Source organism: Zonotrichia albicollis, chromosome 4 (genome assembly GCF_047830755.1).
Source record: "Zonotrichia albicollis isolate bZonAlb1 chromosome 4, bZonAlb1.hap1, whole genome shotgun sequence".
Lineage (NCBI taxonomy): Eukaryota > Metazoa > Chordata > Aves > Passeriformes > Passerellidae > Zonotrichia > Zonotrichia albicollis.
Window position 1 is genome coordinate 19,621,708 of NC_133822.1, and position 15,352 is coordinate 19,637,059.

The window sequence follows — 15,352 nt, forward strand, 5'->3', positions numbered from 1 at the left end:
TTAATATCTTACATTAGAGCATCTCAAGTGTTGGTGACTGACAATCCAAACTCAGTCCCAATTACATTGAAGGAAGTTGTGGTACACCAGATTCTTGTCTGCTTCTCTCTGCTTTACACTCTTGGAGGAAAAAAGGGACAAGAACCACCCATGAAAACCCAACAAACCCCAACCACTCAACCTTTGCTTACCTCTAAGTGAAAATAAAACCTAGATGTGTTGGAATTCCTGAGAAGTTCCTGCAATTAAGAACAAGGCTCTGTAACAATGCTGCAAATGTGAGGCAACATCTGTGAAATGCGAACAAATGCAGCACTCGGACAAGAAAGGGAAATTCAGGTTTGGAGTAAGTGCTGCATGTCTGTTTTGCTTCTGTTCTGTTCTTACCTTGCTCTGCCACACAGCAGGCTTCTTTGGAACCTAAAACTCCCTAATACTGCAGTCATAATGATTGTCCATTAGGGTTTTTGTTTGTTTTGGCAGTTAAAGTTATCTTGCAGCATCCTGTTCCTATTCCTGGTTTCTTGGATTGGGATAACTTCAAATTCCAGGGTACAATTTTGTCCAAGAAAAAAGTGATGTGTTTCAACCATTGTATTAAGTAACTATGGGAAGATAAATAGGGGACAGCAAACATGTGAAGCACTTTACCTGGAAGATGTTGCCTTGGCACTTAAATCCATCCCCAATGTAGTTGGGTTTGCAGGTGCAGGTCCTGTCTGTCAGCTCAGTGTCATTACAGATGGCAAATTCACTGCAGCCTCCATTATTCTTGTAAGGAAAAAGTTTAAAAAATATCATTCCTTCATTGCCAGGTGTGTAAAACAATTCCAATTCACCCTTTCCTCCATTTATATAATTCAGAAAGGTTTAATTGCAAGATCTTTCTGAAACCACATCTTGTTGGAACATCTCATGGTGTATATTTTCTCCCAAACACTGAAAACCATTTAGAATTTATAAAAAATAAATCTCCTTTTAATCAGAGGATTTAGTTTTGGTTCCCTCCTTAATGTGTTTAGTTTATGGTGCTGTGAGGAAGCAAAATATTTGCAAGCTTCACTCTGCACCTTAGGGATGAGTTTTAGCTTCTCTGCCAATGCACTGCTGATTTTTAAAAATTATTTTTATATATAAATATATATGAATATATTAAAAAATTATATAAAATATATAAGTTATTATATAAAATAAATGTATAATATTTTATATTACTATTAAGGGGAACTATTTACACACTGTAAATCACTAGGATGGTGCCAGGAGCCTGATTTTATGGAGGAGCATTGCACAGGACTGTCTGATGGCCCAAGTCAGCTGTAACAGGGACTTGCCTTGTTCTTGTTTCTAAAACATCTCCTGTCTGCACTTGAGTCCAGAATGGGCTTGGAGCAGTGGATGCATCTCACCCATCTGCCTGCCTCCAGAGAGCTCCCTGTACTAAACCAAGATATTCCTCACCCAGGAGCAACATGTTGGGGCTCACAGCTCTGCTCAATCACAAATAGGTGCTCCTCTGTTACCACCTTGGCTAGCAAAAAAATTTTTATCCTGGGTTTGAGATCAAGTTAGGGAGAAATTGAAAAGCTTTCATGGTTTTTTTCTTCTTGTACTTGTTTCATGGTGTCCTTTCTGTCGCTGATCATCTCAGGGATCCTTTCTCATGGGAGCAGAAACTCCTTTGGGAGCTGCCAGTGGGGCCTGACAGGTCAGAGAGACACCTGGCTGTAAGGAATGGGTTTGGGTGGATTTGCTGTGGGTTTGGCTTGGCTTAGGCAGACCTTTGGCTACCTGTGAAGCTTTTTTGCACGGAGGTTTGGTCATTGTGAAGCCAGGTTAGCCTCTGGTATGACATTAATGCTCCTCAAGATAATCCTTATTTTTACCTCATAGTTAGCCCGGCATAATTAGTCAAGTGGAATCAAAGCTGCTGGAACACAGCACAGGAAAAAGGCAAGAGAATTCAAAATCATAGGGAGCAATGGCTCATAGCTTTAAACTCCCCTTCCTCCAGGTTGTGTTTTTGCCCTTGCTCTTTCATCTCTGCAACCTTTCAAGGTCAGAGAAAGCCAGCTGAGAGGCCAGGCTGTCAGGGTGAGAATTGTTGTTGCTGTGCTCAGAGCACAGAGGATTAATGCACACAGAGGAGTGGATCTGTCCCTGCTGCAGCTTGCCAAGAGGCAGAGTAGTACAGCTGGTGCAGAGAGCCACACTGACTGCCAATATGTGGCTTGTGCTGAACAAGTGTGGCTGATTTTCAGCCTGCAGTGAAAAGTGAGGCACAGAATGAGCAATGCCATGGCATGTCCAGGGTTGGGGGTTGTGGAAGAAAATGGTTTTGTTGGATTTTTGTAGGAATTCTCAATGACAAATAATTTGCTGACTTAGGTTTTGGCACTATGGACCAGGGTCTGTTTTTCTGCATTGGATTTGAACTGAGATATTTAAGAGTCAATGATGATTCCAGGCCCTCACTTATGTTTATGTCCTGGTTGCAGTTGAGAAAAAGCCCTTTCTGCATCTTTAGTTTCTCCTATAGTGACAGCACTAAAGCATGTACTGAACCAAGAATACTCAAAGATTAGCTAAGCTAATGTAAATAGATTCTCAGCACACCTAACTTAGTTTAGAATGCATACAACCCCCAAAAGTGTAATGATTATAATGAGACCTGAAATTGTCTCCTTAAATGGATACTCACTTGTGAACACAGACTGATATAGGTGCAGGTTTTGCCATCTCCAGAATATCCCTTCAGACAATTGCATACTGCCTACACAGCAAAATCAGAAAAACAGCATACATGGAAAAATGCTTGATTTTTTTTTTATTTTGTTTTTTTTTTTCAGCACACAAATATACAGGTTACGTTTTTCCAGATAATTTCATTGTGAGATGATGTGGAATTTATTAAGCTAAAAGTACATTGTCTCCCACAACAGTTTCTTAGCCAGTGTGAGTAACCACAGACTGAGATTGGCAAGTAATATTTTTCATTAGGCTCTGCCTTTTTTTTCCTGTCCTCTCTGCTGTCCTGTTCATTTGGAATGACCCCTCTGACATCTACATGTTATTGTCTTGTTGACAAAACAGGCTAAACCCTTAATTTATTTCCCTCATGTTTTTTGCATAGGTTGGTATTCCCCTCTCATCCCCTTCCTTCCCCTGTGTTTTTTTTTTTAAGTGATGAAAAGTAGTTTCAAAACACACCTGGAGTGGTGTGTTACTGGCAACTTCCCATGCAGTGGAAATGTAGCTGACACTTTCTCCTGGTTAATACATTTTACATTTGCAGTTATCACAAAGATGAAAAATAGTTGCAAAGAAATGAATTTTATTCTCCAATTCACTCATAATTGTTCTGAAATTAGAATGTACATTTAATATGTAGTAATTTGAAAATTCAGTGAGGTTTCTGCAGCAGAAATAAAACTGGGAGGGAGTCTAATTGTAGTGTTTATGTATTTCCTGGATGAATGACAGCCATAGAGAAAGTAGATGCATTTCTATCCTGTAATTTTTGCCTTTGCAGTGCTGGGGTTTTATAGTGGAAGTTGTTATTGCTGTGATGTTAATTATGTTTTCAAGGTAAGGAAGAATAAATAAACAGATTGTAGCTACTACTTCTAGAGATCAGCAGAAGAGTGATTGGACTCCAGAATGTTGTAAACCTCATGCAAGAGCTATGGTTTAGGCCATTTTCTTTCCATGTGGATGCATTTGAACAGTGCAGGAAGAAGGGCTAATCCAAATTGGATTTTTTTCCATGGACAGTTTCTATAACAATAAAAGAAACATCTTCTAGCAATACTTTCAAACTTACAGCTTTTCACATCAAAACCTCCCAAAGGAGAAAAACTACCACTTGAAACAGCAAAACACTTCTTTCCTCTTCAGTTTTGGATTTCTTTCATTGAAATAGATTTTTTTCATGTTTATCTGCACTCCCCCTCAAATGCCTTTTTGAGGGAAGCACATACTTTTCAGAATTGTTATGAAATTCAGTTTTCCACTTAAAAACAAAGTTGACATGGGGAAATCTTTCTTTGCCCAACAGTAAACATTTGACTAAGCCTATTTTTCTTCACTAACAAAGTACTCACTTGATTGGGTCCAGTCTGCGTGCATTCTGCATTTCTATCACATCCACCATTGTTCACCAGACAAGGGTTGATTTCTTTATAAAACAGAAACAGTGTAATAAAGAGAGTAATTCTGAAAACCCAACGAGAATAAATTTTAAGTAAAGCAGAGTAGGAATGCAGATTTATGACAAAATTGATTCCCTCAGTTACTTAGTCTAGGTCTTGGTCTTCAGTTGTCTTGGTGGAGGCTAAAGCTCTGCCAGCAGCATTTCTGAAGCCAAACCTCGGGAGGTGAGATATCTAAAAGTCTCTTTGTGATGGTCAGAGGAGTGTGTGTGTATCAGGCTGCTGGAGATGGGGTTATCCTTGCTAGGGGCAGATGTTGTTTGATAATTTTTGGTGCCACACCACACTGCTGCAGGGCGCATGATGTGCCAAGTAGTACCAGCCCTGTGGCAGGAAAAGGGGATGTGGTATCAGCAAGCTGCACTTGTGGCTCAGAGTGGGAGGAGGAACATCCCTCTAGAGGAAACCTCTCTCCTGTTGTGCAATACAAAGCTGTGTTTTGTGTCAGACACATGCAGATGCAATGTGTGTATTTGTGATTGTGATATGTGTGGAGACCGACCATGGGACAGTTGCAAATTTTAATAATAACTGAGGAAAGTGAAGCGTGGAAGAAGGCCTTTGAACCTATCTTTTGTTTGCAGTTAACCTCAGTTGATTTAGGAGTGTTGGAATTAAAGCTTTAAGGCTGTTGCTCTTCGCTTGTAGTTAAGCCTTAAAGAGTTCTGCAATAATAACCTTTTGTATAATTTTAGAATATTGCTTGTATCCTTGAAACTATAGCTTTGGAATATATATAAAGGAAACATACTTATCTCATGCCTTAATAAAACAGAGAAAAGCAGCTTGAGAAAGGAAGATGAACATCAACTCAAGGATTTATAGTTGGACCAGGGGATGCTGAACATCACTGTTATGAGATTTATAGTCCTTGTAATTAAAAGGTGGACCCACATCTGGAGAGCTGGACGTCACCAGATGGGATTCATCTTTCTTCTTTTGGAAACCAGACCACCACCACCTGGGATACTGCTTTCTGGGATACATCCTGAGAAAAACTAAATCACAATAGTGTATAGAATTGTAACATAAAAATTGGGACTGGAAACTGCTGAGAAAGCTGAGGAGTACCCCTATAAATACCTGTAAGCCTCAACTATCGGTGTGCAGTTGGAGGGAAAACTTGCCCCACTGTACCCAGTGCTGTATTGCTCATACTTTACCATATTAATGAATAAATTGGTTGCTGCTTGAATATTGGCCTAGTTGAGCATCTTATTTATAACACTGTGACTTTGCAGTGAGATGCAGAGGCAGGGCAGGGCTGTGCTTACCGAGGCAGACGATGCCATCCCCGGTGTGGCCGGCGCTGCAGACACAGGCTCTGCTCCCCGGGCTTGTTCTCCTGCACTCTGCCTTGGAGGAGCAGCCCCCGTTGTTGCTCCCACAAGCGTCAACAGCTGGACAGGGACAGCAGCAGAGATTAGACCAATGTGCTGGACCGGCTTCTTGCTTTTCATGATTATCTGTCTTCATTTTTAAAGGGATTTATGTGGAAACCCAGGGTACTGGGAATATTTCTCTGTCTGTTCTGGGGTGCTCTGACTTTGACCCTCATTCATGGGAGAAAATTTCCTAGATTTCAAGATAGACTAGAATCCTCAAAAGTGTGAAATAGATTACAGAGTAGTGTAGGTGTATCACTTGGTGAGAAATTTAGGGATTTTTAGTATGTTGTGGATGGAAGCAAGATGGAGGGCACAGGGTATTGTCCTGGGTTGTTTCTTCATCCTTCTTCATGGGTTTGGGTGGCATTTTGTAATTGGCCAGAAAAGTCTGCATTGCAGCTCTGTGGGATCAGTTACTGGGTTAAAAGGGAAAATAACCTAGGTATCAGTTCTTAATTGGATAGTTTAGTCTTAAAAGGCCTTGGAACAAGAGATTGTTGGCCATTTTGTGCCTTCTAATGAAAAGCTGCAGAACTCACAGTAGTGAGACTGTTTTACTGATAAGAAATAATAAACACTTGAGTCCAAACACAAATTACTGTCTCAAGTGCCTTCAATCCAGACCCAGAAAAACTGATAACTGGTACCCCCACAGATTTACTAACATTTTTTGAATGAGTCTTTCTGAATTAGGAGTCCACAGATTTCATTAGTCCCAGTTATTTAATACCATGATTATTTCCAAAGGGAAAGCTGAAATGGTCTGGGATGTTAGGATTCATCCAGGACTGACTTTCAATAAATTTCCATCTTCCAGTTCTGCCCATTTCAACAAAACACCAGAAAAAAAAAAAGTCCATGTTCATCTCTAGTTTAAATAGCCATTTAAGTGTTCCCTGAGCTTGAAATTTTCTGCACACAGATCATATAACTTCTCTTGCAGGAGGCCTAGAGTAAAATACCACCTAGCCCTGCTGTGACTGCAAGTGTGGGTTCTTATTCAGATGGATTCTCATACTGCTCCTCCAGCTCTGGATGAGCTGGATGCTCACAACTTGAGAGCAAGAAGGGAGCCTTGTCTGATCCTCAGTGTGACTCAAATCAGCCTGAAAATTTCCTTAAGTTTTGCTTCAAATGACCCTAAATGGCTCTTCCATCAATTTCAGGCCAGGGACTTCATGTTTTTCTGCTACTAGAGTCACTATGGGTGACCTGTGTCACCCAGCTCTTCCTCCACATGGGGAATTGACCCCCAGCAGATTAAAATGGATTTGTCTGTTTTGTGCCAGAAGAGAAAATTAAAGCAGGCAGAGTAAGAGTGGCAAAATCTGGGATTAGGACACTGCCAGCCATTGTGAATAACTAGAAAAATAGGCTTCTGTCTGAAAAAACATTAGTACTTTAATCAGTTAAGAATTAAGAAAAATTATAATTAATTATGATTATTGTAGCTGGGAGCAGTCTGTTTTGGATTACCCAGATTTTTGGAGGAACATCTAGCATAAGGTGCTATTATCCCTTTTTAAAGGTCTCTTAAATCTCTCTAATCTAAAGAAATGGATTTTGCCACACCAGAAATCTGAGCAAGTTCAGAAAGCTGAGGAAATGGTTGAGCTACACAGCTTCCAATAGCTGGAAGTGTTATTGTGCCCTGAATTGGCCTCTCTTTGCTGGGCTTTGTTGGGAAAGGGAGTAAAAGTCACAAACCAGGTTTCATTACTCTGCAAACAATGGGGCTGGGGCTGTGCACAGCATGTTCCCTTTTCTCTGCTCTCCCTGAGCACAATGCCTCACAACTTGGAGGTTTGGAGCCCTTTGTTTGCTGTGAATCTGCACCTGTTGGGCTGCTGTTTGTTTGGAGGGAACTGGCAACAATTCCTGTTTTTTAACTGGTGCCTAGGGAACTGCTCATCTCTCACCAGCTCTACTGTGACCAGAGAGTGCTTCAAGCATTCATTGGTTTTTTTTATTTTTTTTAATTATTTTTCAAAGGGAAGAAACAAAGTTCACTTGCCTGTGCAGAATGTCCCGTTCCCCTCAAAGCCAGCTGCACACTTGCAATAGGCAGTGCCATTTGATAGGAGAAAGCAGCTAAAGAAATAAAAGGAGAGAGGCATCATTTAACAGAGAGGAAAAAAAATTGGGCAGGTCTTTTGTACAGCCCTTGTTTTTGTGAGTGTTTCTGAAGGTAATGTTGCATAGAAATTACAAGGAGTTTAACCATACAGTAAGAGGTAGCTAAAACCATAAAAATGGACCTAGCTGCACCAAGCTTTTCAAATGTGTTTTGGGTGTCTTATTTTAGGTAATAGAATTCCATGCTTTGGTGTTTGAATATCCTATTTTTTTTTTTTTTTTGTGCAGAACTACAGAATTTATGTATACTCACCCAAAACTCTGTGCAAAATTTTTGTATGTACCCAATTTATGGGGGGAAACAGCCAGCACAATTCATCATTGCCCCCTACTCCTGCCATGCCTGCACATCTCCTTAGACCTACAGGTGTGTGTCAGTAGATGAAAAATACACAAGAGAGGAACAATCTGCTTCTGTCAGAAACACAGTCTTGATTCCAGAATGTGTGGGGTCCCCATGAGCCAATCTGAGAGTGCAGTTTTGCCAAAAATTCCTCGTAAAATATTTCTGCTGTGAACTGAAGGTCATAAACACACAGGAGAGAGAATGAACTACATCTGGGGAAAAGGGGCTTTGCCCTTCTGGTTTCTCAGCTCCTAGAGAAGAGCTGTGGCTAAAAATGAGGAGTCTTCCCAACTAGTTTTTCTTAGTTTTTTTTGAGATGTCTTGACTAGTGTAAATCCTGCTGCCTGGTCAGTGGTGAGGGGACAGCTGCACTTCAGGAAATGGCTCAGTGGGGCTCACTTGCTTCTCTGAAAACTAGTTAGTGTCCCAATATTGGTGTTGGACTGGTAAGAGCATTTTTGTGTTGTTATTTATGCGTTTGGATATAAAGAGATGTTTGAACTCTCTGGCCTCATCACCACATACATTAGATTTACATTGCTCCTCAGCAGCATATCTCAGAGATAAGAAGTCATGAGGAAGGTGGACTTGATTTTTGCCTTGCAAGAGGTGCCTTTTTTCTCCCCTCTCCCCTAAATGAGTATATTTCATACATACTTAGCACTGGTGTGGCATGAGGCATTACACGCGTCATCTTTGATTTCTGCAAGTGGAAAGAAAAAATAAGCAGGGATCAGAACCTTTTGGGTCAACATCCTTCTAGATCCAGAGTCTTTTGTTCCCACCATATGGAGCTAGGGGCTGAGTTCCAGACAACTGCTCTCAGTCTCAATAGAGATTCTGTGGCATTCACACTTTTTGGGAAAATTCTTTTGCTTGGGATTTTCCTTTTGGGAAGCTGAGAATCTCCAGAGAAAAAGAAAACAATTTTTATTTCACTTGTTTTTCTTGTGTTTTGCTTTTTTAGAATGTGTTTAAAGATTGCTTACTTACAAGTAATTGTTTTATTATATTTTACTGTGAGTTGCTTTAACTCTTTGGCCAATCAGGGCCAAGCTGTGTTGAGACTCTGGAAAGAGTCACGAGTTTTTATTATTATCTTTTTAGCATTTAGTAAGTATTCTTTCTCTATTCTTTAGTATAGTATAGTATTTTTAATATACTATAATATCATAAAGCGTATAAATTTGCCTTATGAAAACATAGTCAGATTCATCATTCCTGCCAAAAAATACAGTAAGACTCCACCTGTAGAATCTGTATAGATCAGTGGATACCACTTAAATTAATTTGCAGGGAAGAGTTGTGTCATATTGCCAGGAAAACATTTCACCTGTTATTTACCTGTATTTACTCTGGTAAGTCTTGTATAATATTGGAATTATATAAGGGTAGATTTTCTAAAGGAGCTGAAAGTTTTCTCAGAGCATATATAGCAACCCTCTTACAAAACTGAAATTATTAATAATTTTTCCCTGGGAAAATTTAAAACTGATCTTGAATGCTATTGTAAATGTGCTTGCAACATTTTAAAATTTCATACTATTATAGCTAGAATTTTAGATACAGAGTGCATTTTAATTATGTATAAATAGAATATAATTTGATTGGATATGATTAGATATATGTATTAAACCAGCATAAAATTATTTATTTGCTAATTATTTTTTATCACATTAACAAGAACATAATTTAATATCTGGTGTTGTGTAGCTAAATCAACTTTCAGAAGCACTTGAGAGGTTTTTGATCTGAAGGTCAAAATGTGCTGGGTGATCCTGCTCTGGAAAACATACAGTTTTAATAAATGGGATAATTTTTTGGGGGAGATAGAGGCTGACACAGGCAGAGAAATAGCTAAGTAAGCGTTTCATTGTCATGAGTGGTGTCTCAACCAGGTCTCTAATAGTGCAGTAATTAAATGTCGTAACACAGGAATGTGACCCACATTTGGGAAGCTGCCCTGGGATCTGATTGTGGCTGTAGCTCTGTCATTTTCTGAAATGCTCACCTTTTAGCTCAGAAGGAAAGAGGCAGGGCACTCACCAGTGTCACAGGTCACTCCTCTCCAGCCAACGTCACATTCACAGGAGCCATCCCCGTCAATCCCGCTGCTGCATTTCCCATGGACACAAGTGCACACTGTGGGAGAGATGGGGACAAGCCATTGTCCCTGAAAGTGTGGCAATGTGGGCAGCAGGGCTGGCCCAGACATCACCTGCTGATGGCACCTTCTGCTCTAGGCTTTTTGGAGAAAGGTGCTGTCTTGTGCCCTTTGGTTTTGCCAATAACTTTAAATGCAAGCTGTGGTTATATTGCCTCTAATCCCAAATGCTGGGTCTGAAACTGTATTTTAATGGGAAAGAGTTGATTAAGAGTAGCAGTGCTACAGAGGATGGTTCTTGCTGGATTCTTTTCTAAATCTGTGGTGTGACAGAGTAGTAGTCTCCAGCCTAGGGATTAGAAAGAAAACACCATAATGGGGAAAGAAAATATGGTTTTAAGCCTGGCCTATTAGGAAGTGCTGTACTTTTCTGGAACTTGGACTGAACATGGTTAGAAGATAAAAGGGGAAGCCACTGTCCCTGGAAAAGGGGTTAATGATGTTATTAAGCCTGGCCTATTAGGAAGTGCTGTACCTTTCTGGAAACTGGACTGAACATGGTTAGAAGATAAAAGGGGAAGGTTTAGACCCCTGGATGGTTCTTGCTGGATTCTTTTCTAAGTCTGTGGTGTGACAGAGTAGAGAGTCCTGTCTCCAGCCTAGGGATTAGAAAACAAACACCATAATGGGGAAAGAAAAGATGGTTTTAAGCCTGGGCTATTAGGAAGTGCTATACCTTTCTAGAACCAGGACTGAACATGGTTATAAGATAAAAGGGGAAGCCACTGTCCCTGGAAAAGGGGTTAATGATGTTGTTAAGCCTGGCCTATTAGGAAGTGCTGTACCTTTCTGGACTGAACAAGGTTAGAAGATAAAAGGTGAAGATTTAGACCCCTGGATGGTTCTTGCTGGATTATTTTCTAAGTCTGGTGTGACAGAGTAGAAAGCCCTGTCTCCAGCCTAGGGATTAGAAAGACGACACCATAATGGGAAAAGAAAAGGGGTTAATGATGTTTTTAAGACAAGCCTATTAGGAAGTGCTTTACCTTCCTAGAACCTGGCCTGAACATGGTTAGAAGATAAAAGGGGAAGGTTTAGACCCCTGGATGGCTCTTGCTGAAATATTTTCTAAGTCTGTGGTGTGACAGTAGAAAGCCCTGTCTCCAGCCTAGGGATTAGAAAGAAAACCCCGTAATGGGGAAAGAAAAGATGTTTTTCAGTCTGGCCTATTGGGAAGTGCAGTACCTTCCTGGAACCTGGACCGAACGTGGTTAGAGGATAGAAGGGGAAGGTTTGGGGTGCTGGGTACCTTGGTCACAGCCTCGGCCGTATCTGCCCGGGCTGCAGCTCTCGCAGGCCGTGCCCTCGAAGCCCTCCTGGCACTGGCAGGTGCCCGTGCCGTTGATGCCATCCAGGCACACGCCGTTCCCAAAGCAGGCGCTCCCAGCTTTCCCCGGGCACGGCTGGCACTGCGTGCCGAAGAAACCCGCGCAGCACTCCCTGCTCTGCAAAGGCACAAACGCTGGGCTGAGGGGGCAAGCAGGGAGAGCTGGAATTTTACAGGAGGTTTTAGGCATAGGGAAAGAGGGTGGGTGTGTAAGATTCCATGCCTGGATGAGCTGTTTGGGTCCAATCTGGCCGGCTGTGCACCACAGCCCACACAATTTTACATGGATAAAAGGTGAGAAGCGCTCTTCTTCACGTGGGGATAAAAGTCCTAATTTATATCCAGGAGACCCACCAGATGGAAAAGAGGCCATCCCCTTCTCATGGGGGACTTTTAAACCCAGGGGAATGAGGAGCGGAGGAAGAGGACACAGCCAAGGGGATACAAGTGAGGAGGGGTAACCCAGGGAGAGACCCCCAACACTGACATTTAGCAGGGGAAAAAGGGGAAGACTGTGTGGTGGTAGGATACAAATCATGTGGACAGTGCAAATTACCAAACACCCAATGCAAATTACCAAACACCCAGTGGAAATTACCAAACACCCAGTGCAAATAACTAAATAACTATTCAGTACACTACAACAAGGGTGGGTTTATATTGGGTATTAGGAAGAAGTTATTTACTGTGGTGCAGCACTGGAACAGGTTTCCCAGAGAAGTTATGGGTGGTCCCATGCTTGGAAGTTCGAGGCAAATTTGTGGGGAGCTGTGAGAAACCTGGTTGAGGAGAGGATGTTGGGACTAGATGGTCTTTAAGGTCCCTTCCAACCCAAACTAGTCTTTGGTTCTGTGATTTTTAGCTGCACATCAGCTCTGCTGGTCTGTGAGCACACTCCTCAATGTGCCAGGACACAGGCTGACACTGCCAGTCCTTTGTGGGACCCAGGTGCCCTTCCTCTCTTCAGGGAGAGGTGGAGAATTGCTAGTGGCAAGCAGAGGTCCACCCTTCCCAAGCCTGTGCTCCCTCTGCACCACTGGACATGCAGAAATTTGTGTGCTGCAGCTCTCATCAATCTTTAACCTTCCAGTCTCTGCTGTGCCCAGAATAAAGGTCAGTAAATATTCAGTCAGGAGCTGCCTTGGCATGCTGTGTGTGCTTAGTGGGGATGATGAGGAGGATGAAGGTCGGGGAAGGGGGTTCCTGGTTTTTACTGCAGCAGAAGCAGTGAACTCACAATGATGGTTTTGGCACACTTGGGCTTGCAGCCAATCTGGATGGTGTACTGTCTCATGTGGTTTTCTGTGAGGATGCAATACTTCTTCACCCCTGCCTGAGCAAAGATTGGAGAAACAGATGCACTTCTGAGTAATATTGATCAGCTACTTTCAAATATGATAATAAATGGGACATTAACTGTGTGCATGCTGTGCACTGACTCACACATTCACAACTAAAATGAAGGAAATGCTTTTAGAAATAGAAATGAACATATGATCAGTTTAACTCAGTGTCCTGTGGAGTTTTAAAGATTGCTAAAATTGCCTTTGCTCAGAACTGAATAGATGCTCTTCAAAGGTTTTATAAACTTTTTTTTTCATTTTTCACCTTTTCTGATCTAATTCTTCTTAGAAAACCAAGTTATGAAGTTGTTCAAAAACAGCTGTTGTAAAATTATCTTCTAGGTCTAAACACAACTGGAGAAAGATTGTTTGCTGAAGGAAGACTTTGATCTCAATATACACTTGAGAGGAGGTTGAGACAAGAGTCCATCCAGCTGTTCATTGTAAAGGAAATGTTAATGAGTTGGATTATATTTTTTACCCATGAGGAGTTAAATTTGGTTTTGCCAGTCAAGTACTTTGAGGTGGATTGGACTTAAACTGCTTTGGAATACCATTACTGGCATAATTAATTTTAAAAAATAAATAATAATGGAAAATATACTCATGTAATCCCAATGGAGAATCTCTGAGGTCAGGGTGGATTGAGTGTCTTGACTATAAGCAATGTATGTAGCAGGCTGAGATAACTACTATGTATTTTGGTGAAACTGAGACAATTATGTTAAAAATAGGATTGAATGCATATATTGTCAGTTTTGATATGGAGAAACAAACGACTCTAACATCAATGAAAAAATACTTACAATTTCTTTTGTTCCTGGGGGACAGCTTGATGGTTGTGAACAAATTCTGCACTTCTCCTTATGGAACACAAATGAGAGGTGGTTAATAGACTGTACAGAGCTGCAGCGAGGTTGTTTCATAGAAGAATAATGATTTCCAGACACATTTCTAAATCTAGTGCTTGAGGTACATTATCAGGGTAACCCCTTTGGTACAGAGGGTGAGGGAAGCTGTCCTGCTCAGCAAGGAGGAATGTCCCTGTGAGTGGCTCTGTGGGGACACCCGTCCCCAAGGGGGAAGAAGGAAAGTACATTTGGTTATTTTTTATTTGCTCTTCTAAAGTGATGCTTCCCACTTTATAAATAAGTGGTCTGGCTATGAAGATGTATTAGAATTACTAATATTATCTGAATATTAGAGCTCAGGAATTTCTTATTCAGAGCTACTCTAAGTTTATCCAGGCTGTCAGAACACTGATTTCAGGACCAAAGTTGTCTTAAGAGATGCTAAGAATTCTGCTAAGGTAGGCATATCCTTTGTGGAAAATGTGATACTACTTCCTTGGTGGGAAGCAGTGTCACATATCCTATACTTTTGAGCTTTGTTTGGCTTTATGTCTCCCTGAGGAATTTACGGTTCTCTATGAACTTCTATCACTTACAATGATCACAGTATTATTGATATCACATCTGTTCTTCTGGATTTCCAGCACCTTCCCCAGTCCATGAATGATTCCTCTGTCTGTGGCAACATTTGCATAGCTTATAGGAGCATCATTTATGTACAGCTGCAAGAGACATGCAACCAGTTAGAGACTAGCAGAGGTGTCCCATGGCTCTGTGGCAACCTGAGCAGTTAGGAGATGGAAGAAAGAAAGAAATGCACAGGGGTCACCTAAGGAAAACCAACAAAGGGAGTTAGCCTCAGGCACTCACTCAATATTCCAGCTGGAGGGCATGGGATGACTTGCAGCCTGTTGAAACTTCTGAGCAACGGGATTTGGCAGAGCAGCTTTTCCCAAGGGGAGTAAAGGCTATGGAGAAGGAGCCTAAGGTGTGCCAAAAGATGGGTTTGCTGTTTCTGGGGCATGTGGGGCTTCAAGGAAACCCTAACAGAGGCTGCTCTTTCAAGGAGGGCTTCCATCATCTCAGTGCTACCCAGCACTCCTATTGTGCCCTCACCAGCAAGTCCCACTGCAGGTGATTTTTCAAGGCTCAGCTGTGGGCAGAGCAAAGAGCAGGGCTGAAATATCTGTGGAAGCTTTGTCTTCCTTTGCCTATGCCCACAGGGACTTCTGGGACAGAGAAGGAGGACCAAGCTCCCTTCCTGGCCCTGTCTCTTAATCTTGCTGTGCCTGATTTTTCCATGAGTGGTATTGAAAGGCAATTCATATTTGTTGCACAGAGCTTTGAGTTCTTAGGACTGAAAGTGGGGTGAATCCACAGAAAATTGAAATAATAAAACTAATTTTATGAAAAGTTTTATTTGAAGTTTTATAATTGAGGGCAGGTTTCTAATAGGCCTTGGAAGTCAGATTAATGACTGCTCTGGAACTCAGGCTTGAAGTTGCTAGAGACTGATACCTAAAATTCAGTTTTAAATGTGAACAGCACAACTGAAATCAAATTCAATCAAAGATACCTTCAAGGCT

At 41.4% G+C, this 15,352-nt stretch overlaps 1 protein-coding gene across 4 annotated transcripts in view; it reads right to left on the bottom strand.

Moving 5' to 3' along the window:
- The window catches only part of STAB2 (stabilin 2), an 83,476-nt gene that overhangs the window by 24,250 nt on the left and 43,874 nt on the right, over positions 1-15,352 (bottom strand). For all 4 annotated transcript variants that reach the window (XM_074539015.1, XM_074539014.1, XM_026790886.2 and 1 more), the window contains 12 exons: positions 14,363-14,488; positions 13,722-13,778; positions 12,810-12,905; positions 11,495-11,690; positions 10,128-10,223; positions 8,739-8,784; positions 7,614-7,690; positions 5,486-5,611; positions 4,104-4,177; positions 2,702-2,773; positions 652-771; positions 192-239 (listed from right to left, as the gene is read on the bottom strand). In XM_074539015.1, the coding sequence (XP_074395116.1) occupies positions 192-239; positions 652-771; positions 2,702-2,773; positions 4,104-4,177; positions 5,486-5,611; positions 7,614-7,690; positions 8,739-8,784; positions 10,128-10,223; positions 11,495-11,690; positions 12,810-12,905; positions 13,722-13,778; positions 14,363-14,488 (1,134 nt within the window). The remainder of the gene's footprint in view (positions 1-191; positions 240-651; positions 772-2,701; positions 2,774-4,103; positions 4,178-5,485; positions 5,612-7,613; positions 7,691-8,738; positions 8,785-10,127; positions 10,224-11,494; positions 11,691-12,809; positions 12,906-13,721; positions 13,779-14,362; positions 14,489-15,352) is intronic.